General features: G+C 50.6%; 12 protein-coding genes and 1 non-coding gene across 13 annotated transcripts; 6 read left to right on the forward strand and 7 right to left on the reverse strand.

Moving 5' to 3' along the window:
* Positions 1 to 393: 393 nt before the first annotated feature.
* ASPZODRAFT_149907 (hypothetical protein) lies at positions 394 to 1,782 on the forward strand (the record flags this gene model as incomplete). Its single annotated transcript, XM_022725545.1, has 2 exons — positions 394 to 475; positions 512 to 1,782. The coding sequence occupies 2 exons, from the start codon at positions 394 to 396 to the stop codon at positions 1,780 to 1,782; spliced, it is 1,353 nt and encodes a 450-aa protein (XP_022583440.1).
* Positions 1,783 to 2,174: 392 nt separating this feature from the next.
* Positions 2,175 to 2,248, forward strand: ASPZODRAFT_t41. The gene has a single exon. It is a non-coding gene; the product is annotated as a tRNA-Ile (tRNA).
* Positions 2,249 to 2,408: 160 nt separating this feature from the next.
* On the reverse strand, positions 2,409 to 3,345 carry ASPZODRAFT_13665 (hypothetical protein; the record flags this gene model as incomplete). The annotated part of the gene is made up of 2 exons (XM_022724105.1): positions 2,409 to 2,999; positions 3,067 to 3,345. 2 exons carry the CDS (start codon positions 3,343 to 3,345, stop codon positions 2,409 to 2,411), a joined length of 870 nt encoding a protein of 289 aa, XP_022583441.1.
* Positions 3,346 to 4,119: 774 nt separating this feature from the next.
* Positions 4,120 to 8,427, reverse strand: ASPZODRAFT_139886 (hypothetical protein; the record flags this gene model as incomplete). The annotated part of the gene is made up of 6 exons (XM_022724606.1): positions 4,120 to 6,644; positions 6,701 to 6,875; positions 6,982 to 7,038; positions 7,287 to 7,400; positions 7,471 to 7,870; positions 8,237 to 8,427. The coding sequence occupies 6 exons, from the start codon at positions 8,425 to 8,427 to the stop codon at positions 4,120 to 4,122; spliced, it is 3,462 nt and encodes a 1,153-aa protein (XP_022583442.1).
* Positions 8,428 to 9,590: 1,163 nt separating this feature from the next.
* On the forward strand, positions 9,591 to 12,039 carry ASPZODRAFT_1358284 (hypothetical protein). Its single transcript, XM_022723917.1, has 3 exons — positions 9,591 to 9,603; positions 9,668 to 10,209; positions 10,281 to 12,039. The coding sequence occupies exons 2-3, from the start codon at positions 10,060 to 10,062 to the stop codon at positions 11,808 to 11,810; spliced, it is 1,680 nt and encodes a 559-aa protein (XP_022583443.1). The 5' UTR covers positions 9,591 to 9,603; positions 9,668 to 10,059; the 3' UTR covers positions 11,811 to 12,039.
* ASPZODRAFT_129266 (hypothetical protein) lies at positions 11,817 to 12,596 on the reverse strand. Its single transcript, XM_022722227.1, has 3 exons — positions 12,179 to 12,596; positions 12,048 to 12,121; positions 11,817 to 11,983 (listed from the first exon to the last, which is right to left on the reverse strand). The coding sequence occupies exons 1-3, from the start codon at positions 12,450 to 12,452 to the stop codon at positions 11,900 to 11,902; spliced, it is 432 nt and encodes a 143-aa protein (XP_022583444.1). The 5' UTR covers positions 12,453 to 12,596; the 3' UTR covers positions 11,817 to 11,899.
* Positions 12,597 to 13,239: 643 nt separating this feature from the next.
* Positions 13,240 to 14,129, reverse strand: ASPZODRAFT_1358651 (hypothetical protein). Its single transcript, XM_022723925.1, has 2 exons — positions 13,458 to 14,129; positions 13,240 to 13,387 (listed from the first exon to the last, which is right to left on the reverse strand). The coding sequence occupies exon 1, from the start codon at positions 13,888 to 13,890 to the stop codon at positions 13,474 to 13,476; it is 417 nt and encodes a 138-aa protein (XP_022583445.1). The 5' UTR covers positions 13,891 to 14,129; the 3' UTR covers positions 13,240 to 13,387; positions 13,458 to 13,473.
* Positions 14,130 to 15,900: 1,771 nt separating this feature from the next.
* ASPZODRAFT_129270 (hypothetical protein) lies at positions 15,901 to 17,235 on the reverse strand. Its single transcript, XM_022722228.1, has 4 exons — positions 16,979 to 17,235; positions 16,713 to 16,901; positions 16,294 to 16,573; positions 15,901 to 16,225 (listed from the first exon to the last, which is right to left on the reverse strand). Exons 1-4 carry the CDS (start codon positions 17,129 to 17,131, stop codon positions 16,215 to 16,217), a joined length of 633 nt encoding a protein of 210 aa, XP_022583446.1. The 5' UTR covers positions 17,132 to 17,235; the 3' UTR covers positions 15,901 to 16,214.
* Positions 17,236 to 17,399: 164 nt separating this feature from the next.
* Positions 17,400 to 21,678, reverse strand: ASPZODRAFT_129272 (hypothetical protein). The gene is made up of 10 exons (XM_022722229.1): positions 21,614 to 21,678; positions 21,406 to 21,526; positions 21,091 to 21,235; positions 20,881 to 21,038; positions 20,627 to 20,816; positions 19,510 to 20,567; positions 18,318 to 19,444; positions 17,936 to 18,250; positions 17,747 to 17,876; positions 17,400 to 17,669 (listed from the first exon to the last, which is right to left on the reverse strand). The coding sequence occupies exons 1-10, from the start codon at positions 21,620 to 21,622 to the stop codon at positions 17,560 to 17,562; spliced, it is 3,363 nt and encodes a 1,120-aa protein (XP_022583447.1). The 5' UTR covers positions 21,623 to 21,678; the 3' UTR covers positions 17,400 to 17,559.
* Positions 21,679 to 22,918: 1,240 nt separating this feature from the next.
* ASPZODRAFT_1359285 (hypothetical protein) lies at positions 22,919 to 24,850 on the forward strand. The gene is made up of 4 exons (XM_022723939.1): positions 22,919 to 23,152; positions 23,217 to 23,336; positions 23,394 to 23,676; positions 23,747 to 24,850. Exons 1-4 carry the CDS (start codon positions 23,022 to 23,024, stop codon positions 24,536 to 24,538), a joined length of 1,326 nt encoding a protein of 441 aa, XP_022583448.1. The 5' UTR covers positions 22,919 to 23,021; the 3' UTR covers positions 24,539 to 24,850.
* A 175-nt stretch (positions 24,851 to 25,025) lies between these two features.
* Positions 25,026 to 25,431, forward strand: ASPZODRAFT_60421 (hypothetical protein; the record flags this gene model as incomplete). The annotated part of the gene is made up of 3 exons (XM_022728918.1): positions 25,026 to 25,074; positions 25,143 to 25,218; positions 25,269 to 25,431. The coding sequence occupies 3 exons, from the start codon at positions 25,026 to 25,028 to the stop codon at positions 25,429 to 25,431; spliced, it is 288 nt and encodes a 95-aa protein (XP_022583449.1).
* On the reverse strand, positions 25,315 to 26,474 carry ASPZODRAFT_129277 (hypothetical protein). The gene is made up of 3 exons (XM_022722230.1): positions 26,288 to 26,474; positions 26,162 to 26,235; positions 25,315 to 26,103 (listed from the first exon to the last, which is right to left on the reverse strand). Exons 1-3 carry the CDS (start codon positions 26,431 to 26,433, stop codon positions 25,598 to 25,600), a joined length of 726 nt encoding a protein of 241 aa, XP_022583450.1. The 5' UTR covers positions 26,434 to 26,474; the 3' UTR covers positions 25,315 to 25,597.
* Positions 26,475 to 26,615: 141 nt separating this feature from the next.
* Positions 26,616 to 27,440, forward strand: ASPZODRAFT_164532 (hypothetical protein). Its single transcript, XM_022726676.1, has 2 exons — positions 26,616 to 26,808; positions 26,860 to 27,440. The coding sequence occupies exons 1-2, from the start codon at positions 26,781 to 26,783 to the stop codon at positions 27,405 to 27,407; spliced, it is 576 nt and encodes a 191-aa protein (XP_022583451.1). The 5' UTR covers positions 26,616 to 26,780; the 3' UTR covers positions 27,408 to 27,440.
* The last annotated feature ends 33 nt before the right edge of the window (positions 27,441 to 27,473 follow it).

The raw sequence follows: 27,473 nt of genomic DNA on the forward strand, positions 1-27,473 counted from the left end.
GAACATCTAAACATTTCCACCTCTCCATCTAAACTCACCAACAACTGGTCACATTCCTTGATATTGCATCTACAACAGATCTATCTGAATGTTAATCTTAATAGTCTTTGAATCTGTTATATAGTCATGCTGTCATCCTCCGTTGGAGTATCACAGTCTCCCTATCAGCCTTGCAGCCTTCCTACTAGAACTATTGAAAACAGGCATGTACTCCATGCTAGAGTAGACAGTAGTAAGAATTTACAGTGCAATAACATCCTTTCAATGCTGTTAGTTGATATGAAAGTCGTCCGTCGACTAGTCTACTTTGGGCTAGAGCAGCGTCTGATGCCAACGACAACGTCAGACCTGGAAGAAACCCCCCGCTCTATCAATACAATCCATCTAGACAAGATGGTTAACCTGCAAAGGCTGCTGTTTTCGGTGCTGGGTAGCAGTGCTTTACCGGGCGTGCTGGTTGACGACAGCTTGAAGAGTACGACATCATCTCCTGCACTGCTGGTCGACACAGGCGATGTGATCGGGGGTCTCTACCAGCCGGCGAGCTGGAGCCCGCAGGCGAAAATCGCTGTGTACGTGATGCATGCGGAGGTGAACTATGCCAGCTTCTCGGCGTGTACAGCGCTGGCGGAACGAGGGTACACTGTCTTGTGTGCTAACAACGCGCTGGACAAAACCGGTTTCGGGGCCCCGCTGGGGTTTGAGGAGATGATGCTGATGGTGGGCTCGGGGATGCGGTACCTGCGCAGCCAGCCGGGGATTGAGAAGGTCGTGCTGTTTGGGCACAGCGGCGGCGGGGCGATGATGGCCGATTACCAGAACATCGCCGAGAACGGGGCTGGCGCCTGTAACGGCACGGAGAAGATCTACTACCGGTGTTCGTCCGCTATGGACGGGCTGTTGCCCGCAGACGGGGTGATGCTCATCGACGCCAATTACGGCCTCTCCACCATGACGCTAATGAGCCTCAACCCGGCCCTCGAGCGCTCCGAGAGCGGCCGCCTGGCTGTCAACCCGGCACTGGACCAGTTCAACCCGGCCAACGGCTTTCGCAACGGGTCCGCAGCTGAGTATCCCGCCAGCTTCACCTCCTCCTTCTTCTCGGGCGTGTACGCCCTCAATGAGGAGCTGATCGCCACTGCGCAGGACCGCCTGGCGGCCATCGAGGCCGGGGAGGCCCTGTTCGACGACGACGAGCCCTTTTACATCCCTGACGGGACGTACATCGGCCCCAACAACAAGCTTCTAGGGCAGGACCCGCGTCTGCTAGCGCACACTGAGCATGTCTGGCCGCTGCTCACCCCGACAGGCATCGTCGAGCAAGTTGTCCACTCGGTGCGCGTGCCGAGCAGTCGGTCCCCCATCCACTCCATGGCCCATTCCTATATTCGTGGTGCTCTCAAAACCACCGTGCGCCGGTACCTATCCACTTTTGCCATCCGCGCCACGCCCGACTACGCCATCACCGAGGATGGGATCGTGGGGGTCGATTGGTTCTCCAGCCATATGGTGCCCGTCGCTGCCGTGCCGGGCATCTCTGTGCCGCTGCTCACCATGGGTATGACGGGCCACTACGAATATCTCAACGCGGAGAAGATCTACCTCGCTTCGGGGAGCAATGATACAGCTATCGTCTTTGTCGAGGGCGCTGAACATAACCTCGACACCTGCACTGCCTGCGAACAGTATGCGGGCCAGTATGGCGATACCGCGGAGAGGGCATACGGTTATATAGCGGAGTGGCTCGGCAAGGAGGGGCGGTTTATGCATGCTGGAGCATAAACTGTTTTATATAGGTGAATCAGCTAGTGTGCAGTGGGGGTGGTGTCACTTACGACGTCCCGTATTTCTGGTGTTGATATCCAGAGGAAACTGATTAAACAGGAATTTAAAATAAACATACATATCCACCGCGTCAACCCAGTTATATATAAGCACCACAGATAACCTACAAGGCAGACAGCAACCATAAACAAGTAAGTAACAATAAAATGTCGTAATTAAGATATACTAACAAGATCCCTCTTCTATATATTTAGGCAGCGATGAATATATTATATATATTGCCAGTACAAGACACCGAGTGATTAGCTCACATAGTTAACATAGGGAACAGTTTTCGAACATTACAGGTACTGGAATATAGAGCATTATTTTCCCCCGAACTTCAACAAGGTCCCATAACTCAGTTGGTTAGAGTGTGGTGCTAATAACGCCAAAGTCGTGGGTTCGACCCCCACTGGGACCACCACTTCTTTTTTTGTTTTTTTCTGCAGAGAACAACATTATTAGATTATTGAACCAACTGTTTCGGTGAGACAGACCTTTTACTATTTATCTCATGATCACATAAATTGTCATCCATCACATCAGGTTCCATGAAGAAAGCCATTTATTATTGTCCATCCCTATATACGACTGCTTAGCCTTTCTAGAACCTCCCTCTCCTTGTGCGTGAGAACGATACTCTCTGGGACGAACAGCTCCCCCCGCCGAATACTGATATGCGGAGGATCATCCGTGAGACTCTCCTCGTACTGACTCGGCAGACTATCCGCCCGTTTGGCAGCAGCAGCAGCTCCCTTCTCCTCGTCGGAAGAACCCGCCGGTTCCCGACGCAGACTGTGCGCCGTCCACCAGTACAACGGATACCGACGCTGGATATTATTGATAAGCAGTGCGACGGCTAGCATCAGAGTACTCCCCAGCATCATGACGGGAATCAGGAACCAGCCCAGCTCGGGAGACTGCGTGACGGCCAGGAGGGCAGTGGCTCCCGCGGGGGGATGCACAGTATGCGTGAGGGTCATCAGCGCGGTGGCGATGGCGCAGGACAAAGCACCGCCCAACTGCCGTAGAGCCTGCGCCGAGGGATTCAGCGCAAAGAGTTTGCTCATGCCCGCGCCGACCACAGAGGCGATCAACTGGCCTAGCACTGCATTACGAGGCTGCGCGAGCGGCGATTCGATAGCGCAGAACTGCAGAACAGCCGCTGCTCCCTGAACGGTCAGTTGAATGCATTCAAATACCCAAGTGTCAGGAAAATAAAAAAGGGCAAGGACCTACCAAACTAGCAACAATAATAGGAGCACCATGTTCCTCAAACGACGGGATATGCATCGAGACAGTCGCCACGACGGCCACCCCGCAGAAGATGCCGATGAGCGCCCAAAAGGCAACGCCCACGTTGCCCATGACAGACGTCGGATGCTCGCGGTACCCGAACATACGGGAGACCAGCCGGGGCAGATGTCGCCAGGGCGGTGCCGGAAGCCATGGGTTCAAGTAGTGGTCGATATCTAGATGCCAGCGTGTAGGGGTATGCCAGGTATGTTGTTGACCCATGGTGTTGTCTCCTGAAACCTGGAAATCATGGGTTGTTTCTTTTTTTTTTTTTTTTTCTTCGGCAGGTGGGTTAACAATTATGTAGGTGGTAGTAGGCAAGGTAACTATGAAAACTCATCGTGGCCCACAAAGGCATCATTGACAAGCAACTGTCCATCTCCGCGGACCCCATTCTCATCAGGAATGAAAGCAGTCGACTTTCTCTCTCTCCAAGCTTTCTAAGAAACTCGTGTTTCTGCTGCGTGCTGCTGCTCGCCACTCACGGTGTTTGTGTTGAGTAACAGAAACCCAGATGTGGTTTAGCGTGATGACCGCATCCGGTCCGTTGATTCGAGTCTTGTTGTGTTTTGGTTGTTATTGATCAATTGTATTCTTGTTGTTCTCTGCCCTGTCGATCAAATACAAGGAAGAGAGACTGAGTAAACACTCGGAGTCGGTGTAGATGTATGTAGTATGTAGATAGGGTTGGCGGCGGTTATCGTTCGTCACGGTAGACAGCCTTTAACTTGAAAAGTCTCTTATTGAGAACGACCTATACTGGAACTACTCTGTACTGTAACCGATGAACCGAGTAGATTAGGTACACAATGTAAGTAGAACTGTATTATATACGGAGTATATATAAATCTAGCAGTACTACTATTTACTCCGCATTGATTCTCCGCACGCCGGCGCTAAAACCTGGGGTAAGCCACTAGCTGCGATTAGCGATGGAGATAGAGTAAAAGTTCAATGTATTGCAACCAGACTTGAGTTGTCTATGGCGACCCAGCGCTAATGGAATTCCTGCATCTCCTTCTTGCGTCGCTGGCGCTCGCGCTCCAGCTTGCGGAACAGCGGGTGGTGGTTGACCTTCTCCTTGAGCTGTCTGTTGCGACTCTTGTTGTATTCGATGTAGGCCATATCCTCGCCGCCCGCCAGGCCGCTCAGCGTGGCTGCGCTGCGTTTGACTGCCCCGCGGCCGCCCGCCTTGCCCTTGAACCCGCCGGAGCGGTCGCTAAAGAGGTCGTCCGTGACATTCTCCACATCCGCCGAGGTCTCGTTCTGCAGCATGACCTCCTGCAGGAGCTCACGGCGTTCGGCGGGTGTCGCGTAGGCGAGTCCGTCGAGGTTCTCGATCCCCTGCAGGTGGGTGATCACCTTGAAGGCATAGCCTTGGTCGACTAGAAAGGCCTGTCGTTTTGAGGAATAGTACATCTCGTCTGTATCCTTGGACACCAAGGAGTAAAAAAATGCGTTGAACCCTTCGTCGTTACGGCGTTTCGCTCGCAGAATTCGACCCAGCCGCTGGGCCTCCTGACGACGAGAACCGTAGTGCGAGGAGATCTGGATTAGACAGGTGGCCTCGGGCAGATCCAGAGAGGTATCGCCGATCTTGGAGAGGAAGATGGTGTTCACCTGCTCGTTGTGTTGAAAGTTCTCTAGAATCCGCATTCGCTCGTTCTGGGGCGTTCCTCCGTAGATGTACGCCTTGTTCAGCTTGAGGGCGTAACGCTCGAGTGCATAGACATTGTCCGAGAAGACAATGATCTTGTCCCCGCGCTTTTCATGGTAGTCGATGAGGAACTGACACGCCTGGAACTTTCTCGGGTTCATGATGTACAGCAGCGCTGCCTTGCGGGACTTTTCGCGCATGTACTCGGAGTAGAACTCGGTGGTCATCGGACACCAGACCTCCGCGCACTGCACCTTGGCGATGTGACCCTGCTCAGCCAGCTCCATCCAGTTGGCCTCATAGAGCTTAGGGCCAATCAGGAAATTCAGATCCTTGATCTTGTCGTCCTCACGCAGCAGAGTGGCCGTCAAACCAAGCTTGCTCTGGGTAGCGATGGCGGATGTGACCTTTCGGAACATCGAGGCCGGCACGACGTGCACCTCGTCCAAGATCATGAGACCCCACTCACGCGATTGGATCCAATCCATCATCTTCTGGGCGTCGTGCGATCGCGCCCGGGTCTGGGAGACCATCGAGTACGTCGAGACAATGATACCGGTCGATCGGCGGAACTTCTCCTTGTTGTCGGATGTGAAGATGGCAATGTCTCCCGGATCGATGTTGGACCATCGCAGGAACTCGTTTCTCCACTGCACGACAGACATGGAGCTCGTGCACAGAACCATGGTTCCTTTCTTGATGGTGCAGGCGGCGGTGATGCCAACCAGGGTCTTGCCTGCACCACAGGGTAGAACGATAATCCCACTCTTCGCTCTGCCGTTACCGAACATCTTGCTCAAACTCTTCTCTTGGTAAGTTCTGATCCTCGCATTCGGCTTGAGGTCGATATCCAGAGTAGGATTAATCTCATCGTTTCGGAAATCGTATTCCTCCAGCGCAGGGCAGCCCATGGACTGACAGCGTGCCTTCACCGCTTCTACCGCATCGTTCGGGATCTCAAAGCTGTGCACCTGAGCCTGGTCGTCGTCATCATCATCCTCTCGCAGAGTCATGAGGATATCATCTTCCTTGGCGCCCTTTTCCGGCGCCTTCTCGTCCGATGTTTGTTTTACTCCCGCAGCATCTTTGGTTCCGGGGATGACCAGGCCTCCCATCTTAGGCGCGGCCTGCTGGATAATCCCCTCGGTGCCTTGTAGCCTCTGGGGCCCGATGACCTCATCCTGAAGAAGCATCTGCAACATGCTCGGGTCTGTGCTTTCGACAAAAAAACGGTTATGTTTCAACACCACCTTGATCTTGCCATAAGACTTTGTGAAATCGATGATGAAGGACTTGATGGTATCGGGGAGTGGTGTTTTCGATAACCGATCCAGGAAGCTGATGATATCGGATGGCTGTAATCCCACAGACACGGCCGCATACAGACTGTTTCCCGTCAATCGGTATTCGTGGAGGTGCGTCGGCCGTGAGAGAGGCTCGGCGATTGTAGTTAAAAAGTCCTGTGCCTGCGACGCCAGCGGCGAGAAACTCTCCAAGGTGATTGTGCCTTTCAACGGATCGATCCAGAGCGGGCGGTTGGCATGATCTGGTTTGAGCGGGAGCGACGAGAAATCCTTATATCCGAAATTAGGGTCTTCTCTTTGAAGGCTGGTCTTTTTGCTCCTGCTGAAAGACTCGAGCGAGAACTTCTCCACGACGTCTTGACTAGGGTCAGCCAGCGAAACCTTTTTTTCTTTCTTTCTTTCCTTCTTCTTTGCATTTCTTTCTTTTCTTTTCAAAAAATTACTGAAGCTACCTTTAAGATTGTTCCCTTTCACATCCTCCTCATAGTCCGAGTATTCGTCGCTACTGTCGATGTCTGGAACAGGCGTGGCGCGCTTCGACGCTCTACTGGACCGACCACCTGATCCCCGGTCAGTCCTCTATCTACTTTTGGGTCTTGACGGCATGTCACCATACTGTCAGTCGCCTTCCGTTTCGGAGGCATGATGGGTTGTAGGTTCAACAGTTCGAGATGTTTCGAAGGGAGGCGAAGCAGAAGCGGTTTGTCCAGCAAACGATACAGTAGCTTTCTGTTTCGCGGAGCAAAGTCGGTAGCCTCGAGAAGCCTTAGCTGGTTCCTAGCCGTTGGTGGCTAGGATGGATGTCGAACGTAAATAAGAAGGAGAATGATAATGATAACAAAGTGATTGAAGTTGAAGCTGGCAAAGGCGACTTGCCCAGAATAGGCAATCACTTACATAATTACTGACATAATCACTGACATAATCAGCCGAAAGCCGGCAGTTTCCGACCGCCTAAAGTGTTACGATTTATGATTCGCCACCCCTGCAGAAAGCTTGTCGGCTCCGACTCGGCCGAATTGGTTGACCAGCATTGACGTAGTCGGCGATTCGGGGAGTTACTTTGCTTTTCTTCTCTTTGAAGCATCAATACTTGCTTTGTGCCCAACGAGTCGCATAACTCCATCACTCAAAAAATGAATACGGTACGTCAAGGGGTGTCCTTTTTTATGAATGGTTTTTCTACGAGACAAACGACTTACAATTGGTTCGGCGGTAGATTCGATCAACCTGGTGAGCGGAATTCTTCCCGGTCTATAGGAGCTTGTTGCTAACCCAGCGAAGGATTGGATGGGGCGCTCTTTGCGTCGGTGAGTCTTTTATATATATATGTGTGTGTGTATGTGTGTAGAAGTTTCTAATTTATCAGCCGGCGGCGGTGCATACTACTTCGCAAAGAAATCCATCAACGCAGACCGCGCCTCCCGATTCGAAGCAGAGATAAAACGCAAGTCGCAGCTGGCAGCGATGGAAGCCGAGCACCGTCGCCAGTCCGCCATTCCGCCGCCAACCCCGACGCCGTCCGAGTCGCCAAGTCTTCAGAGAGCGAACATGACGCGCTTCCAGAGCGCCACGGACGACGTTGCCTCTCCGAGTGCGGAGGCAGGCCACGATCCCGCCCCGACTCGACATGAGCCGATGACGGAGGAGGAACGGGTTGAAGAGAAGGGGAAATATGAAGCTACAGAGCCGTTCCGACCACGGCGAGGAAACCGTCTTAGTTGAGGCGATCACTGAGGGGGTGGGGGGGGAAGCGATATCAGGTCGAGCCTTTGGTTCGTGTATACTAGGCTTGGTATAAAAGTCATGTTATTCAAATTTGAATAAGTAGAATTCAATTGTGTTTAGCAATGATTTGATGGTCATGTCCAGCTGCTAGGCAGTCACCACCAAGGGAATGTTGCTAAACCACCCCAACCTAACGCCGTCCATGCACGTATATCGTAGAAGAAAAGCAAAGAAAAACGCCGCCCATAATCCCAAGACATTAAAAAGAACCCCAAGTCTGTTACTTGTGAAAATCTGTATCTAGCTATCGAGCTAGCGCGCGTGGAAGCAAAGCGGAGGATTGGCTCTAGGTTCAGTTAGCTATAGATTCTGATTATATAACCACCTAGGTAGTTACTGGAGAAGTATACGGGACAACACACACTTCTTGTAGTAATTGGGATTGCTCTTGGCGCGCGAGCTCTCGATGGCAGGAGGGATGAAGGGTAGCACGACGGCTGAGACCAGACATGACATGGTCACGAAGCGCGAAGTGCGAGTGTTGGGCTGAGGACGGTGGGCAGAGAAGCGACGCACGGCAGGGCGAATGATCTGGGCAGAGAGCGTATAGGCCATGATGAGATGATGAGAGATGAATATGAGAGTTGATGAGAAGACAGTGATAGAGATGATAGTAGAGACGATAGAGTATGTAGCAAAGAGCTTGACTATATTTATGCTACAGAGGACCTTCGAGACCTTTTGTATATGCTTCAGATCGTCTGTACGGTATGTATTGTATCGTACCAAACTGTGCTGCGGGGTTCATCCGTAGGGTGATTTCCGTCGGATGAACCAGTGTACACATTTAGGTACTACTGGTAGGTTACCTAGTATGACACTGGTATTACCAGTACTGATAGTACGGAGTACCTGGCAGTTGCCTACAAAAGATCATACCATATGGACTCCCTGCATCTCCCACTTTACTCCTTTACATATATTAACAGGCTCTCTCCTGTCCCATATAGAAGACTATACACCCATACACCATACTCTACAGATCTACTACAACATACCGCCCATTCTCACGCCATCTGAACCATGCACCGTCCGAGTGCCTGCGGGGCGCAGTGGATCACCAGGTACCGCCAGTGACTGTTTTACCCCTCGCCATCCTCAACAATCGACTCCTCCTCTGTGCCGTCGCAACACGCGATCGACAGCCCTGTTGGGTTGGATGTGACCCATCATCACGTCAGAGCGCGTGCTGCTGCCTGCCCAAAGGAAGGTTACCTGATGGCGGGAGAGAATCATCCGATCTAGAGTTGAGCTCCTAGTATAAAGGGCGGTACTAGTGGTATCGGTACTTGATGCAGAAGATCATGCCACAATAGCATTCTAGTGTCATCCATGGATACTTAATTCCGCCCTTTTCTGCTATGGACTCGACTACCGGATATTGCAGCCGGTGGCTGAATATTTAATCTCCGCCATGGCTTGTGATATCGATGAGAAATGGTTTCGGGATCATTTTACCGCTTTGGATTCGAAGAGCTACATATATACCTATATACCTATATAACTATATACCTAATGTACTACGGAGTAAGGTACAGCTAATTAATAGTAGAGTCATGATTACCACAATTGTGGGCTCATTTCTGTCAAGAGCTTAAAAGCAATTAATTGACTATGATTAAGCATAAGAATCTTCTACTAGCAGAATTACCGGGATATATTTAGCCATAAGGCACAGAACTAAGGAGTTATTCTACCAATATAGCCAAGTACGGAGTACCTAACCATTAGGTACATATTCCTTAATATATTAGATCTGATATTGATTCTTAGTTGCTCACCACATACCTTCTAGGATTAATATCTTTTTTTTGATAAAGCAGTAGTAATAAAATCCTATATCTCTCCCTGGCTTGCTTTTCCTCCAGTCCAGTACAAAAAGAGCTTCCCCTCGATCTCGTCCTATATCGTCAATGGCCTATACTTGCCTTATTCTTTAGTGGTTGAAGTCTTCAATTCTTTAATAAGACACAAGATTAGCCAGCTACCACATTCTATTACCTGCTGTATTCAGTGTTTCTATATATTACTTATTCAAATTCCAATTCACCTTCAATCTCTAGTTAAAACTACCTAGTAGTTACCTAGGCATACGCACTGAGATACTCCCTAGGATGCACGTGCGGAAGATCACGTGAACACCACCTTACAGCCCGCGATCCTCGACTTTCACCAAGTCGATCAGCCATGGCCTCCCACCAGATTGCCATCGCGAAGGCCTCGCTGTCGGCGGCGCTGTTACGCCCCGATCCGACTTCTGTTTCGCGCGATGAGATCACTGCGCTGCACAGTTCTCTGGACAGAGTGCTGACGCACTGTTCCCCGTCCAACATCCAGGTCTGATCCGAACACACACCACTCCACTCTCAATCTAAATGCTAAATTATGCCCCTGCGCGCGTGGATTAGACCTGTAAAACATGGATTCTCAACTGGATTGTCCAGTCATCCAACAGGGTCGGTGTCTGGGGCAAGTACCTCGTCACACTGGCAACCTCCTTCGCCGCCGCAGGAGATGACGGAAAGCCCGCTGCTCCGCGCCGCGAATCGTCCCCTAAACGGAAACGCCTTCATATCCTCTACCTGCTCAACGATCTGTTCCACCATGCAAAGTATCACTCCGACACACCCGTCGCATTTGCCACTCTGAGCGGCTCTCTGCAGCCCTGTCTGGTGGACCTCGTCGGCCTCGCGGCCTCCTACGACCGAGAAAAGAACCCCAAACTGCACCGGCGACTGGACGATCTGCTGGATATCTGGGAGCAACATGGATACTGCAGCTCTGACTACATCGGCAAGCTCCGAGAGGTGGTCAAGACGTCGGCGTCTACGGGCTCCGTCCCTCTATCTGCAGCGACGGGGGTGCAGGAGAGCATCGCTCAGAAACAGACGGGCAAAGATGCACCCTTTGTCATGCCTTCGACTCATGGCGACCTGTCCACCCCGTACTATGATCTCCCAGCGGGAAATTTTCTGCACCACATCATCCCGGACTCCACCACGCCCTTACGGCCCGAGACCATCAAACCGTTGCAATTCCTGGCGGGCCCGGCCGACGAGAAGCTGGTGACGGCCCTGAAAACGTTTCTGAAAGACGTGGACCGGATCTACGGAGTTGACGAGCCTATGGACCGGGAAGACGCGGTGGTGGATATCGACGAGCTGGGCCAGACGGTCGTGCGGGACTCCAAAACCGGCGAGATCATGGATGGCGAGACGTATTACGGCTGGTCGCGGACGTTTTGTGAGCAAATGAAGAAACGCAATGATGTGGATTCTCGGAACCGCAGCCACAGTCGCAGTCGCAGTCGCACTCGCAGCAGGAGCCGCAGCAGCAGCTATACCCGGACGAAACGGCTCAGACGGTACAGCGCCAGTTCCGACAGCGAGCACAGCCGACGGTCGCGATCCCGCAGTCGCCGGCGGCTTCAGTCACGATCCAGCAGCCCCCAGAGTCGTGAACGGTCTTATTCCCCGCGTCCTGCATCGTCGTTTTCCGGCCAATACGCTCTTCCCCCCCCTCCTCCCCCTCCTCCAGCAAACGTTACTTCTCTTCACCCCCCCCCTCCTCCGGCTCTACCACCAAACTTTCCCCCATCAAACCTTCTTCCTAATGTTCCCCCACCACCGAACGTTCCCCCCATGCCATTCCCCCCCGGAGACGGCCAACCGTACCACCCAGGTTTTGCCCCGGGAATGATGCCAGTTCCCCCTCCCCGACCAGCCAACTACCATGGACCATGGCCTCCCCCGCCGCCGATGCCGCCCGTTGCGATGAACCCAGGAACCAGCCAGTCTGCCTTTCCTCCGCCATTTGTGCCGTTTCATCCTCTCCCGCCAGGCCAGCCGGGTCCCCCGCCGAACGCACCTGGCCAGCCTATGCCTCCGGGGTCTCATCACTTCCCGCCTCCTCATACAGGCTGGCGGAATTGGAGGTAACATAGAGTATGAATCAAATAATGGAAATCAGTATTAATCATAAGTGGTATTAAGTGGTATTAAGTATTCTATTCTAGTATATAAGTTCGTCAAGCACTGCTCAATTCCAAAGAATGTTTCGCCTGGTTTGCCTCCTGGATCGTCTGACACCCCTTGATAATCCCAAAGCCATCCTAGACATCAATTAGCACGATTCGAAGGGTAACTTGAAAAAGGACGTCTAAATTGTCGTCTTACCACTGATCCACTGGAACAACACATAATATCTTCCAAGCAGGTATCATCCTTGGTATCTGCGCTCATCGGGACGCCTAAGGGGTTAGTATTCAGCATATCTTCTTCTCCCCTCCCTTCTCCTCTCTACATACAAGAAAGTCCAACAAGGGAACTCAGCTCGACACCCCCGACGGGCAAAATCTGAGTTAGGGGCTCTGTGATCCGCTCGCCTGTCTGGTTGATGGACATGCAGCATTGCTTCGAGCTCTCCTTGGGGCAAGTGGTCGGTTTGGATGACGAGGGTGTCGCGGCGGGAGACGGGGCTGCTTGTGAAGAAGATGTCGATGCTAGAGGAGCGGGGGCTGGGGCTGGGGCTGCCATGGCGAGAGCCAGGGTTGTCAGCAGCATGAATAGTGTGGAACGCATTATGAGTAATCGTGTAGGGAAATGGAATGAAGTGAAATGAAATTATATCAAAACACTCCAGTGTATGAGTGGAAGTTTAAAGGGGTAGGTAGTATCACGAAAGTATTGACGACGGATGATGGTACGTAGTGGATAGAGGGTTATATACTGCGTTCTACTTTATGGAGTCAATACCAGGGATGCTTCCTGTCTGATATTTGTCTTGTTGACAGGTCCCTATCGAGGATACGGCTTGTTAGGAATGCAAGGAGTAGCAACAACATTCCAGGGGCACTCCTACGGGATACCCTGTAAACAAACATCAACAGATGATTGATTTATTCACTCTACATAGCTGTTCAGTCTACATATATCTATTGTGGATTACTGTACTACCAAGTCCTGCCATTTCTATCTCGGCAAGATACATAGTCAAGAGGCTAAACGAGTGTATAGAGAAGAGAAAGCCAGAAAGGGTTTGTTGTTTCCCATTTGTTTTTTTTTTTTTTTTTTTTTTTTATTTTTCGATTTTTCGATTTGTCTTCTTGATTTCGTGTATAAGAGCGCCACCGGCGTCCTGTCAAATTGGAAGGTTTGGGAATCTTTGGCGCATTCCGCATGAGGGGATACATAGATTGCCGTAGGGTTGATAGTAAAAGTCGAACAAGGGGTGAAGGGGGCTAGATTGTAGGTCTGGCACTGTAACTCTGTACCCACAGCGAGGAAATATGTGTCAAAAGGTTCAGAAGGGCCAAGGGTCAGGTCAAGTCAAAAAAGGCTGGCTGCAATATCTCGCTGCTGGTCGCTAGAACTGCAGTTACTCGCTAAGTCATTGTAACGAACGTATGGCATCTATTCAAGACACCTCATCATCATGGTCTTCTTGTATGAAATGTAGCCGTGGATATCCAGATCCACCTCAGTATGTATATAATATACTTGGCTACTAGGTTTGCCTGCTGTCTTGTGAGCAGCGAGTAACACAAAGTTTGGGGGCACCGGATAGTGTGGTTGTGGTATGCTCACGGCTTAATTTTTTTTTTCAAAAGCCAGCCTTGAGACCTTCGGGGTTTCTGGTTGCCGGCTGATAGGCTTGATGCGAGGCAGGCGCCGCAGCATGGCCAGCCAAAATGCCGCTGGTCGACTGGCCACTGCGGCCACTGGTATCACTGCTCCTGCTGCTGCGGCTGCGCGTGCTGGTGGCGCGGTGGCGGTCCCCATCCTGGTCAACAAACGACGCCATCTGCCGTTGAGTGTACTCCAGCATGATCCGGTTGTAGTCGTCTAGGGAGACACGAGGATCAAATCGAGAATGGGTGATATGGAAGTGATGGGTCTCGGCCGGAGGAGAAGGGTACCCGAATCCCCTCCCTCCTCTATCATCACCGCCCCCGCCATCTATGGGGGACATATCGTGCATGTTCCCGGAGGTTTCGACTGGAGAAGACAGATGGGGCATATTTGGTTCTCTTTCACTTCAAAGCAAGGATCTAAGGGGGGAACCACCATCAGTATGGATGTCAGTGGAACGGCCCAAGTGTAGTGGAAGTCTCTCCCTTTCCCTCATCGTCCCGCAGTTGTCGATGATCGTCAAAAAGGAGATAATGGAGGGCTCGGTTGTGAGTGTGTGTGGTCTTCTCCGACATGGTCGTCTTGCAGAGGGGTCAATGGATACTCAGAATCGGCAAGCTCACCTGTTATATCGAGGCGACAGACACGTCTAAAGGTAGAAAAAAGTAGACAAGACAGAAAAATGATAGATGGGAATTCTCCAGGCGTATTCGTTTGTTTATCAATCCTCCCGGTTGACAAAGGTGGCAGGCAATACTCAGATCGATTTCGTCTCGGCCAACCGTGGTCTCTTATACGCATCCACGCTGAACGACCATGTCACTTTCCCCCTCGGAGTTGTCTTATGAAATCACAGCAGATGCTGTATGATTTGTGATTGGGAGTCATCGAGTGAGGAAGAGCATGATGTCATGGGGCCTCCCAGCCCTTCGCACCACGCCCCCCCTTCAGGGGAAACCGGGGGGGTGGGAAGGCTTGGGGGAAACAGAAGGCCATCGAAACCATTAGTTAGCCAAGCCAGCGGAAAGGCGGCGAGAGGTTCAACGCCACGGGGCGAGACCTTTGTCTTTCCCCAGCAGCGTGCGTTGCTGGAGAGCACAGATGAGGTCACCGCGAGCGTCGAGAGACCTTGTCCCTGCAGATCGGCTGGCGAGAGAAGGAGTGGAATAAGAATTGCGGGTTACGGCCGAATTACCAATTCGCACTGTATCCAGATAGCCACTGCCAAAGCGCTAGTAGCTGGGATCGTCAAACGGCCAGCTGTTACGAGGATAGTCGTCCTCGGCGGCGTGGTTGGGATAGGAGAGATGGACGTCATGTTGTTGCCACTGCAGTGGGCATTTATCTCCACGCACGGTGACATATCAATAACTTGTCAGCAGTAGGTAGACCTTGGAAAGAATATCTTATTCTGAGTTAGAGATCTGCCAGATATAATACAATATAGATTATCGTCATGGTAGCACTATAGTATATCTCAACGAAACAGGAATGGGATCTATGGACACTACCTTCAAACCAATTCTCTATAAATCCGACGGGACGTGACTTCATGGACATGCCTATCAAATCCCAGATAACTGTAATTAACAACGTGAGGCGACATCTTAATCAATATGCCGAACTTCATTTGCCAGACTGCGACCAATGTGGCAATTCCACCGTCAACGGGGTCGATAATGACCAGACATAGACATCAGAACATACCAAGATAGCCATCGACATTACCTCTACACCGATATAACAAGAGATCTGGGTCCTGGAAGCTACTTCTCCACCCTGCACACGAGAATTAAGGGAGGAGGGAGAGACCGATGGATCAGTGTATCCACTATGATATGATATGATCCAGGATAGAAAATGGGGGAGAGCTACGAGGCAAACCCATCATCATATCCACGAGCGTGGGGGATTCTTCAATATCCAAGGTCGTTATTCGTAGCGAATAGTGTTAAGATGACCTGTATTCGCCCGAAATAACAATTGAATAATTGACTATTGTGGTTGTAGTGTGGAGAGCAGATCGCTTCGCCTCCGGACGTCATCCAATGCTGGCTAGGCCCCCCTGCCTCCCTGGGAATTCCGGCCGTCATTCTCTTTCCAATGTATCATATAATCGGCCCGAAAATCTTGATCGTTGTTGGCGATAAAAAGAGAGCTTCATTTCGGTTCAATCGTGGCGATTCTTCAGTAATATCGATGCTGTTATCGTCATCGCAAGTGCCCGGGGCGGATGGCTCTGTTTTGACGCGTATCAAGTTTAGATTCGACAGATGTACATTCTTCGTAGCCTCCCTGCACCGAGTAGACAAGCCTGGAAAATCATCAATAGTACTTATCGCTCAAGGAACCTACTTTAGCCTCAAACACTGGGATATGTCGTCAGTCTGATCTTGTATGATGAGGGAAAAGAACGAGCAAATGGTTCTTTTCTTTAACACTGATATCGATAGGTGAAATTTGGTGGAGACCAGCGTCATTAATCCACGAGTCCGAAATGATCCCTGGAATGCTATCAGGCTCAGGTCTACCCTGAAGCAGGAAAGAAGAAAAAGAGAAAGAACCCGGTACGAGGCAATCCAACAACTCAAGACATTTCATTTACCGGCCTTTTGGTCATCGTAGATAATTCTAGAACTCAGAAAATGGATACAATTGTACACGCCAAAAAAAAGAAATGTTGTTCAAATGACATTATGATTCATGGGTCCATCACACGTAGCCTAGGTATACGTCAGTCTGATAATATGCAAAAAGAATTAGGCGATCGGAAAGCCAATGGCTAACGGACCTTTGCGAGCGCCCTGGAAGAAAAACCGGACGATGAAAACCTGCAGGCCGGCCATCGAGACCATCATCAGGCCCTCGATGACGCTGAAGTTGAAGATACGACGCTCGGTGCTGCGCACAGTACTGAAATTGCGGTTTTCGCGGGTACGGAAGTACTTCTGGTTGCGCGAGATGGTCGACAACTGGGCAGAGATCTTGTAGATGGACTCTTCCAGGGCAGTGGCCTGTTCGGGGCTGGCGCCTTGCTTGGATGGCAGTTGCGCGCGTTGTTCGTTCTCCACCTAGATGGACATCGATGTCAGTGGCCCATACAATCATTTTCGGATCAATCCATGTGCATGGTTTTTGGGTTTTGGGAGGTTCCCCCCCACCCCAGCTCGTAGCACCCGTTATTCGTCACCCCTGTTCTCTTCCACATACCGAAATCTCAAAGTCCACCATCTTCTCAGCGAAAGTCGACATCTCATTATCAAAGCAAAATTTGTACTCTCCAGTGCTTTGTGCCGTGAACACGAAATCGCCCTGCCTTTCCTTCTTTCCGTCCAAGACAATCTTGTCGCCCGGTGCGAGCACGGCATAGTCGACATCGAACGATCCTCCCGATTGAACCTGGAGCAGATAAGCCACCATTCAACATATAATAATATAATAGGCAATATTTCAGGCGATGAGGAGGAAGATCATACCGCAAAGTAGAAAGCCACCTTGGTGTTCTTTTGCTCCACGTTCGTGTAGAAGCATGCCTTCTCGTTCGCCTCAAGCTTGTACGTCAGCGCCGTAGCCGCGACGGACGAGACGAATGTGGCCAGCAGGCCGATGAGCAAAGCCGCGAAACGCATAGCGATTCCGATGGTCAAAGCGGCAGGTTCGAGGCAAAGCAAATAGTAGTTGCGCCTTTGCTGGTGCGGTGTTGACCGTTTAAGCCTTCAGGAGAGAGTTGTTTGGAACAGCTGTTGTTCCGCTGTTTGACCTGTTTGCATCTATTTCTAACTATGGGTCATGTGACCTACTCCGACCCGTCAGTGGTCACCCGTGGGCCGTCACCCATGGGCCATGGTCCCATTCGCGCCAATATCATTATAATATTTCATAACTAGAACAAGATTACCTTGTAGTTTAATCAAGTTTCATGATTCATTTCTTAGATATTGTGGTATAATCTTCAAAGTCCTTATTGTCTCTTCCATTAATCAAATCTCCACTCCAAGAGTAATAGCTTCAAAGTAAATGGTAAGGTAATTTTCAGACCGGCAGGACTCCATCTCATCTATCGAATGAAGAAAGACTCGCTTCGGTTCCAAAAGCTCCGGTTCTTATTTACATGGTCGAGGCCGAGAAGGTCGTCGGCATCGCTGACTATATCTGATAGGATATCATCTGGCAAAACATATTAGTATGTTGTTGTTATTGTTGTTGGTGTTGTTCCGAGGGAAGAAGAACCGACGTAAACTTACCATCTTCAAGATATCGTGGGTTAGAATACATGGTCCGAGGGACAAGGGCAAATTTGATCTTTTCGAATTGCTTCCCTTTAATGCCGGTGCGTTTGGAAAGCCTCTCCTTGGTCTCCTTGAAAATTTCACCCTGGCAATTATCAGACCTGGTTGTCGCTATGAGAATGGAATAAAGAGGGGGTTACTCACAGGCTTGATAACGAATTTGAATGGGACTCCGTGAGGCTTGGCGGGCTCCTTGTCGAAGTTGAAGGCACTGATAACTCGGTCACCTTCTTCCAGATTGACTTCTTCTTCAGGCACTCGCTCCGCGTATAGGGTCACAAATTCATTGATCCCGGCCACGTTGAAGTCATCCGTAAGCTCTTTATAGATCTTGCCACTGTGAACTTCGTAAACACGCAGATACCGGACCGTCTCGTCGTCGAGATTGGCCTTCTTCTGTAGAGCGGCGTTGAGATCAGAAATAGTGCCGTTCCGCGGTACCAGAACCTCAAACATTTGCTGGCAAAAGAATCAGTATATTATAATTGCAGCCAAGAGTTGCGGGGCGTAGTGTCTGTGGATTTACCTCTTTCGAGATCCCTTCGGTCAACCAGGTCACCTTCAGGCACTTCTTCGTCTCGTAGTCGCTGAGACTGGTATCTAGGATTTCGTAGTATAACGCATCTGGCCGGTGCATGCTGTATCCGTAGGTGCCATAGGTGCCGGTAAGAATCTGGAACAATGTTTGATTGATACTGCGCTTCAGGAACGGTTTCGGTTTCCCTGTGCTAGCCATGACGGGTGCGAAGCGCAGATGTGTCGCATCAACCTTGAGGTGCTCGCCAACCTTCTTGGAGAATTGCTCATAGGTCATCTTGCGGCTCAAAGTCAAAGAAAATTCCTCTCCCTCGCCGATCTTGATCGGCGCAAAGTTCACATTCATACGGTTGAGAAGATAGTCATAGTAGTTTCTAGCATCTGCGTAGATGGCGGTCGGCGGCATGTCCGACTCCTTGACCGTCTGCTGAAAGGTGATGATGTCGCCATCTTGAATTTCGGATTGTTGGAACGTCTGCTTCGGCTTCATCACATCGATCATCGTATGCTTGATCTCTTCGAATAGCATGAATTCCGTACCAGCCGGCCAATTCATCTTCTCTAGAATGACTGGCGCAAGCTCGGAGACCTTCTGATTCTTGCGCACATACACTGCTGAGACCCCGGACAAGGTTTGCGTGTGGACGTCGAAATTCTTTAAGAAGATAAGCACCGATGTGTTGCTATCGGGCCAGGACACTGTGCCATCCGCTGCGGGTTCGCCAACCTCCAGCCACATTCGAAATGCGTTTCCCTTGGTGCCAAATCGGTTGTAGGCTTCCTCAACAGTCATGTCAGGATCCCTGATCGCTTGGTCTGGACGGGTCGTCTTGTTCTGACGGTTCACCATGACCCAGAAACGAATATGCTCTACATTGAGATTCATTTCTTGTGCGACTTCCTCTGCAAACTCGCTGACCTTCTTGGACTTGAGAACCCGGTATGACTTTGGAAGTGCGGGATCGCCGGAAGGCAGGTCGGTACTGGTAAGATCGAAACCGTGGTGCTCTCGGAAAGTCTTCTCGCACAGAACGCCAACATTCATGTAGAGGTGAGCCTCTTCCCGCTCCTTTTTACGTCGGGCCAGCTCTGCCCGATCTTCGGCCAATTTTTTCTCTGTGGCTAGGTTAGAACCTGTGCTGATCAACCAAACAAAAAAAAAGCAAAATCATATCACATACCGATGTGAGAGGGAACGTCATCTTTGGTGATAGGAACCAGGACGTCGTCCAATCTTGTCTTCCGGATGTACACCAGCATATAGGCATTCATCGAGCGCTTCGTTGACAACGCACGGGTATATGGTTGTCGGACGCCAGTAGCACCGTTTGCTAGCTCGTACTCTCCGCCATAGTTCTCTTCGAGGACCTCCTTCTCTGTAGCCCGGATCACCTTGTCATCGTCGAACCGATACCAGAAGCCATCCTTGGTCGGCTTCAAGAATGCGTAATAGTGACCAGCGTTGAAATCGCCGCTATGGACAAGAACGCCGTGCAACTCATAAACCCAAGACTCTGATTTGTCTGCATCCTTGGATAGATATGGCGAGGCGTCGAACTCCAGAGGGAAGACGTGACGGTCGTTCAATTTCATCATCGCGTCGCGGTTAATGTCATACTCGAAGCGTTTCAGGTGTAGGTGCAAGACTGGTGGGAAGCTCTCGAAGATCTCGCCCTTTTTGGCATCCTGAAGACCGAATGGCTGACCAGCGTCATACTTATTTTCGCCCTCTAAAGTCTCCACCTGTATATAGTCCTTGAAGCTGTCATCAAGCGTCTTGTTTCCTCGCACGTTCAGCTGGATATCCCAGAATTCTTCGATCCGAGACGATTCGTAGTCAACGTTTATGCAAGAAATATAGGTTTTGGTTTTGCCCACAAAGAGTTCAGGCAGTGCCTTCTCCGCGGGGGTTCCCTTCATTTTCTCCTCCAGCCTCTCCATCAATTTTCGAGACAGTTCCTGGACATCTTGCTGCTCGAAGATTTGTCGTGACTCCCAACCAAAGGAGGCTGTAAGCTCAGTAGTCGAGACAGGGTTTTCGTTTGTTTGCAACGAGTAGAAGAGTCGCTGGAGAGTCCAAGCACTGTTATCTCTCGATGCCTCGGCCTCTGTGGGAATTTGGTAGACGGCCCGTCGGAAGGCGTTGGTGAAATATAATGACTGCAAAAGCGAATTCAGGTAGCAGGTGGCACCCTGATTCCTTAACCCAACCATTCCCGTCTCTTTCTTCGAGTCATAGCTGTAGCAGCGTCAGTACAATCCGCACGAAGAGAGAGCAATCAAAATGATGCGACTGACTTTTGAAAGGAATGCCAAAGGACTCCAGTCGGATCTTTGACAACACGGACATATGCTGTGATTTTTGCTTCATCATTCTCTACCAGAGGGATTGATTTGCCTTCCCATGGAATGGCGAAGAGTTTCCGCAAGTCGCAGAATCTAGTAAAACCCCAGTCGCCTTCGTCTGCGTTGAATCTATGGGTAGCAACTAGAGAGGACTGCGATGAGCTTTTTACGAAATTAAAAGAGGGGAGGGGTTACCAATATCATACCATGAGAGACGTAAATTGACGGATCATTGACGTTCCATAAGACTAGAGCAAACTGAACGCACGCATACCAATCTGTCGGCGGTTCTTTCTCCCAGGCCTGTTCGAGGTAAAACGATGCATGTTCGACATGGTTCCCATACGGGAAAAACAGAACTCGCCTGGTGTAATTGTGAGAACCAAGCCGCTTCCTAGAACTGCAGATGCACTCACCAGGGGAAATTTCCACACTGAAACGTAGGGCCATGCTCCTTTCGCTTCAACTTGCGCCAGTCTTGGATGTGCCAGGTATGATATGCCTCCGCTTCTGTTTCAAGATCGGGATCCTTGGGCAAGATTCGGGCCATCATCGCCGGGTCTGTATATCATAATTGCTGTTAGATCGATGCCTCGAGAACGCATGATAAGCAATGTATAGCCCCTGTTTCCTCCACCGCGAGCGTATCCCCGCAGGTGCACCCTCGGAACGCAAGCGAGATGGACACGATCCAATGATGTAAAAGGGAGAGAAAATGGAGATTATCGCACAGTCATTTGCAAGCACTTCCGACCCTTGGTCTTCCGAGCCGGGGCGGGAGACAACGACGACGTCGGCTCTGTCATTGTGATACTGCTCGTATTCGTCGACGAGCATTTCATTATCCGCGAGCTATCCACCGGAAAAAAAAAGAATCACCTGGTAAGTACGGGAAAACTCCTGGGAAGAATCAAAACACATCCTCTGATCACGACTTACGTTGTCCATGTAGAAAGGTACCTCCGCGCAGCCGGAGCCGAAGGCGCTCGCTTTCAAGGACCGGGTAGAAAAAGGTAGCAGGTGAATCAGGAAAAGGATCAGGCAAAAGAAACAGGAGAAACGAGGGCGGAAAAGAAGGATAAGAAGCACCTTTGCTCGGCACGGATACGCTGTGCAGCAGTGGTGGATAAGATCAAATCAAGAGGAAATAATGGCCAGGTCTGGAGGAGTGGGAAAGCTAGCGGTGGCGGAGTTCGCAAAAATCCAATTACGAAGGCCAAACCCTCGACGGCCGCTGACTACGAACTACGTACGTCGTAGCCGGACAGAGAGTCAGAGACATTCCTCGGCGAGACTGGGCTGGATTTCACTCGGGAAAACGCCTAGAGAGTCATTCGCAGGACTCCGGAATGGCCTGGCGGTTCTCTCGACACCCTCGTGGCCTCCTCTTTCGCAGTGCAGGCATCGGTCGGCCACAAAACCGATGGTGGGGTTCTGCGGGAGGCAGACAGGCTGGTGAGCCCAGAGTGATATCACAATCTTGACATGACTCGGCTCGCCCTGGTGTTGAGATACTGATGGCTGTGATGGTTGTGAAGAGGGCTGTAGGTGTGACAGGCTGCGTAGTGTTGGTAAATAAAGAATATATGCATTTCTAGCCTTATATTTAACGGTCTATTGCTGAGGATTCGGCCGCATATAACTACCTAGGTAAAGGAAGCTCTATAGAGCTCATTCGGATCTCAAGAAACTGCTTCAATTAACCAATACAACTGCAGTAATTTGTATCTGAAATATTTTATCTGATTAATCCTAACAACTACAGCTTTGTTCTTATAATATCTAGATTGCTTCTTCAGCCAATACTCAACCCCATGCCCAGGGCCAAAGAAAATCCATGTCATGCAACATACAGCTGTACCAGTAGACTTTTCAACACTTACACAGAGTATATTTTAATTAATAGATCACATAAACCAGCCTCTATCTCATCTTGTGCGAAAAATAATCGCAGACTGAGCCCATCACATGCCTCAAAGCTCTACTGTAGTAGCTTTTCACCGCCCTTAATCAAAACACGAAGACTAGAGAGCTTAGTTCGGCCTGGAAGAAATATTTCTAATGATCTGCCCACACCCCAGATTTTATGCACAGGCAACAGAGAGAGAGAGAAAAAGCAAAAATCAAGCAATGAAGAATGACAGAATGAAGCAGCGACACTGGTTCTTAGTCTGAATGAAAGATTCACAGGAAGTGATGTCCTAATATTTAACTACTAGTTATCCCGACTAGTTACTATTGAAGCTCTATCTGCAAGGGTTTTCCCGGTTGCCACTTTCTCTTCTTGTACGGAGTACCAACATACGACCTCGGAACTCTCTCTGCTCCCAGTGCATGGCAGCACACAATGCAGCAGACTCAGCCGGCTCGACACTGGTGGACAATTGGTCGGCGACGCTCGCTGCTGTCCCGGCGATATTCCACACAGTCACAGTCACACTCACCCCCGCCGTGGCGGCCTGCTTCCGCCCTGGATGAGTATGAGCCACCCTCCGCGCCCGGCTGGCAGTTTGTTTTGGTGGATGCTGGCTAATATAAACAGGTGGGTAGAGCGTGATGTTCGGCCTATCAGTCTCCGCCAGTTGACCTTTTTTGGTCGAACTTTGACCGAGTCTCGGTTGATCAGCTCGGCGAACTACGTGCGCACCGAGCTGCCTACTAGGTACGTTACTTGCTAAAGGACACTGAGAAGGCGTTTTCTGACTGGTTTGGACTCTAGAATTGCGCACCGACTTCGCGAGATCCAGAAGCTCCCGTATGTCATCGTTGCGAATCCCCACCTGTCGATGGTGTACGAGCTGTACTACAAAGCGTTTGAGAGATTCCGAGTCGTGCCCGAGATCAGAACATTGGCAGACAATGATAAATTCTGTGATATTCTACGCCACACACTCAAGGAGCATCTAGTCGTGATACCCAACCTGGCGATGGGGGTGCTGGAGTCTCGAGAACTCATGCCGCCGGACCAGATGGACCACTTCATGAACACACTCCTCCGAGCGGTAAGGCTGACTGCCAAAGCTCATTTTACAAGAAGACATCACCAGCTGACGGATTGGCCCATGAAACCAGAGAATTTCCCGACGCGTTATTGCCGAACAGCACCTCGCGCTAACAGAGACGTTCAACTCTCCCTGGCATTTCCCTGACTCCCACACGCGGTCAGACAGCAATATGGAATTTGTTGGTGAGGTGTTTCTCAGATGCAACGCGAAGGAGGTAATTGAGCGATGTGGCAAGCTGTCCCAGGACATGCTTAGACAATGTGCCGGGTCTGACAAGATCCCGGACATCTGCATCAAAGGCCACCTGGATGCCACTTTCCCCTATATTCTCAGCCACCTAGAGTACATCATCGGCGAGCTGCTTCGCAACTCAATCCAGGCTGTGAACGAGAAGTACCAGGAGTTGTTGGAGCCGCCGCCACCCATCGAAGTGCTGATCTGCGAAGCACCACAACATGTGATCGTGCGGATTTCCGACCAGGGTGGCGGTATTCCTCGAGATCTGCTGCCGTACCTGTGGTCATTCAGCAAAGGGCCTCGCTCCAAGTCCCAGCTTGAAAATCTCGGCCAGGTCCCTGCTATGGCGGCCACCATGCAGGAACTCACCGTCTCCAAGGAGCGCAAACATGCCGATAAGGAGACCTTCCGAGAGAGCTCACTTGACTCCCTTTCCTCTCGGCCTCCAAACTTGCGCCTTGGGATTGGTTTGCCTATGAGCCGCGTGTACGCCGAGTATTGGGCGGGCAGTCTCGAATTGCACAGCCTGGAAGGCTACGGAGTGGACGCTTTCCTGCAGATCTCTAAGCTCGGGAATAAGAACGAGCAGGTCACGACACGAGCAGCCATTGACGCAGTGTGAGCGCTGTCCGGGGAGATTTTACATCAAACGCAACTGTACCTTTTTCAATGGTGCGCCACACATCGTTTCAACCGCTGTGGCGGGCGCAGATGCATGTGGCGGTGCGCATCACTATTAACGTGGTATGACGTCAACGGTGTGAGATTGACCATTCCGATCCCGTCAAGTTCCCACCAAGGACGAGTCTTGACCAACCCCAGTCCAGTCGCCTGTGGCCCTCTAAAGCGCTTGCTGGATCCGCCTGTTCCCAGTATTCCATCGTGTTGCTACCCTTCCATCTGCTGATCGCTGACGTCTGTGGATCGTCTGAACACCCTTATTTAAGCTCGGGGTTCCCAATGAAGCGCATTTAGAATGAAAAAGAGAACAGCCTTCCCCTATATATCTTTGGTCTATTGACTACCATACTACCCTTCAGTTTCCTTGGTACTGCCTGGAAACCTCAAAAGATCCTCCCAAACTCGCAGCAGATAACTAGTCGCTCAATATGGCTGACACATGTTCTATGCTGTGTCTGATCATTGTTACTCTTTTTAGTCAGTTACAACTCTCTACCAGTTTACTTTTTTGCATATATTTCTATACATTGATGCTGATTATTTAGTTCCGCCTCTCGGCGTCTTCATGATCTCAGGATGTAGCACCGACTTGTGCATCAACATCCTTCTCACGATTCTAGGGTATGTATTACTTACGCTATCCCTTTACACACGAAATCTAACACATATAGATACTTCCCTGGCCACATCCATGCATTTTATCTGGAATACATCTATTACCAACGAAGCAAGATGGATCCTGCGTCTCGATCAATGCAGCGCAATGCGCCAGGCGTGTACTCGGAACGAATCCAGAACGGTGGCCATTCCGGTCGGGGTTACGGGACCATGTGAAATGTTACCAAGACTATGAAAGAAAGGCGGTTCTTCTGTTTCTTTTTTTAAATAGCATGATGTGTGTGATGATTTGGGTTTTCTGTTATGCTAGCTTTTCATGACTTGTACTCGTATCGGGGTTTTTAAAATGCGCCTTTATTATAAATAATAACTTCTTCCCCATCTACGCTTTTTGGCTCCCCCCAGTAGCCGCCTTGGTACTCCCCTTCAGAGCAGGGAAATCAAACGCCTCGCTCCTCCCCGCACCACCAGCGGTATGCGGCACGGCACCCGTGCCAGGACTCCACCACAAAGCCCCGACCCAGGGCTGCACGTTCCACCCGACGGTGAGGGTTACGTTTTCGCGCTCAGCCATCTTGCCCGTGATATCGGTGATCTGGTACTTAGCCCGCTGGTTGCGCAGGCGCAGAACACCCGGCTCGTCTGCCTTTTTGGGCTTCTTCGTATTGGATTTCTTGGTGGTGGACCGTTTCGTCGATTTAGCGGGCCAGTACTGCTCGCGCAGCGCAGTCAGGGAGTACGCCGATTCGGGCGCCGGGATGATCGTGTCCCAGATGATGGATTCCGTGTAGGGGACTGTCTCGCGGTCTTTGGGCGAGGCGGAGGAGTAGCTCGCGATCACGTACACGAAGAGCTGTTTCGTGTTCCAGTTGAAGAGGGGGGTGAGGTCTTTCATTAGACAGGAATTAATACCAATATCGTGAGTCCCGTTCATGGTATATCGTACCTGCATCTAGATCAAATTTGATCTGTGCATAGTCCTCCTTTTTGGTCGAGTAGTACATCGGACGGCCCTTGAGTCTAAAGATGTCAGTATCAGATCATCAAATATATATCTTAATGGAGGTCGTACACCTGGACGTTCTTCAGCTGGACAGAACTAGTCACATCGTGGGCGGGATACAGCAGCACGGTGAGGGAGGTCAGCCCGGCCAAGACGAAGGCCACGGTGGTGAAGAAGCTGAAGACGCTCTGCGCGCGGTTCACGGCGGAATGCATGGTGGACTGCTTCAGGGGCGAAAGTTGCTGGGGGAGGGTTTGTCGGGGGTCCAGCCAAGGGGATTCTGGAGATGTTGACAAGTCGGAGTAAAGCCACATTTCCCTTTGTGGCGGTGCTTATCGATAAGCTGTAGTCAGATAACTACTCGGTAGCTACGGAGTGCCTACTATCCATTAGGTATTATCTATTGTCAATTGACTGTTTATCTTTGTTTCTTTGATCTTATTACTTGGGTTGAGAGTATACATAGTACACGATACTACCTACTAATTTTTGTTATCCTGAAGTTGGTCCTCAGTATTGGTTCCCCCCAGCTTATCTACGAAACCCCGCATAACAGCTAGCTATGAGCGGGCATACTCTCTTCTTCTACGGTGAGTCTCTTTACTGCTTAACAGCCAGGAAATTTATTTATATAAGAAAAGGAACCCTCATGGCCCCCCAAATCCTTTACCGAGTGATTCACGGCCGCCCAGAACCAGAACCATGGCAAAAGGCCCTGCTCACCTTCCAACCTGCTATTCTGCATGGGTTCCAGCGCCATCGAGTCCGAGAGGCAGATTACCCTGGTATAGTTCCATCAGATAAATCCGAGGAGTCATCTGCATGCGTGCTGGGCACGCTCGTCTCCGGCCTCACAGACGGGGATGTCCACCGGCTCGACATCTTCGAAGGCTCAGAATACGAGAAGCGCCCCGTTAAGGTGAGAACATTGCGGGACTTGCTGGCGGGCGGCAGCACGGGTGGTGTTCTTGGTGACGGCAACGAGGCAGACCATGCAAAGGGCGACCATCTTCGAGACGTGCTGGAGGCTGCAAGGGCACAGCTTGCGGACGAAGCGGACGAGGTCGTTGCCATAACGTACGTGTGGGTGGCCGGCGAGGAACGGTTAGAAGATGCTGAGTGGGATTTTGAGACCTTTCAGCGGGATAAGATGGCGTGGTGGGTGAATGCGGATGAGAGCGAGTGGTAATTTTATCTGCAGACAGTGAAAATAGAACCATCTAGTAAAGTATCGTATCATTTCAACGCTATGTAA

This window comes from Penicilliopsis zonata, assembly GCF_001890105.1.
Source record: "Penicilliopsis zonata CBS 506.65 unplaced genomic scaffold ASPZOscaffold_3, whole genome shotgun sequence".
NCBI classification, from domain to species: Eukaryota; Fungi; Ascomycota; class Eurotiomycetes; order Eurotiales; family Aspergillaceae; genus Penicilliopsis; species Penicilliopsis zonata.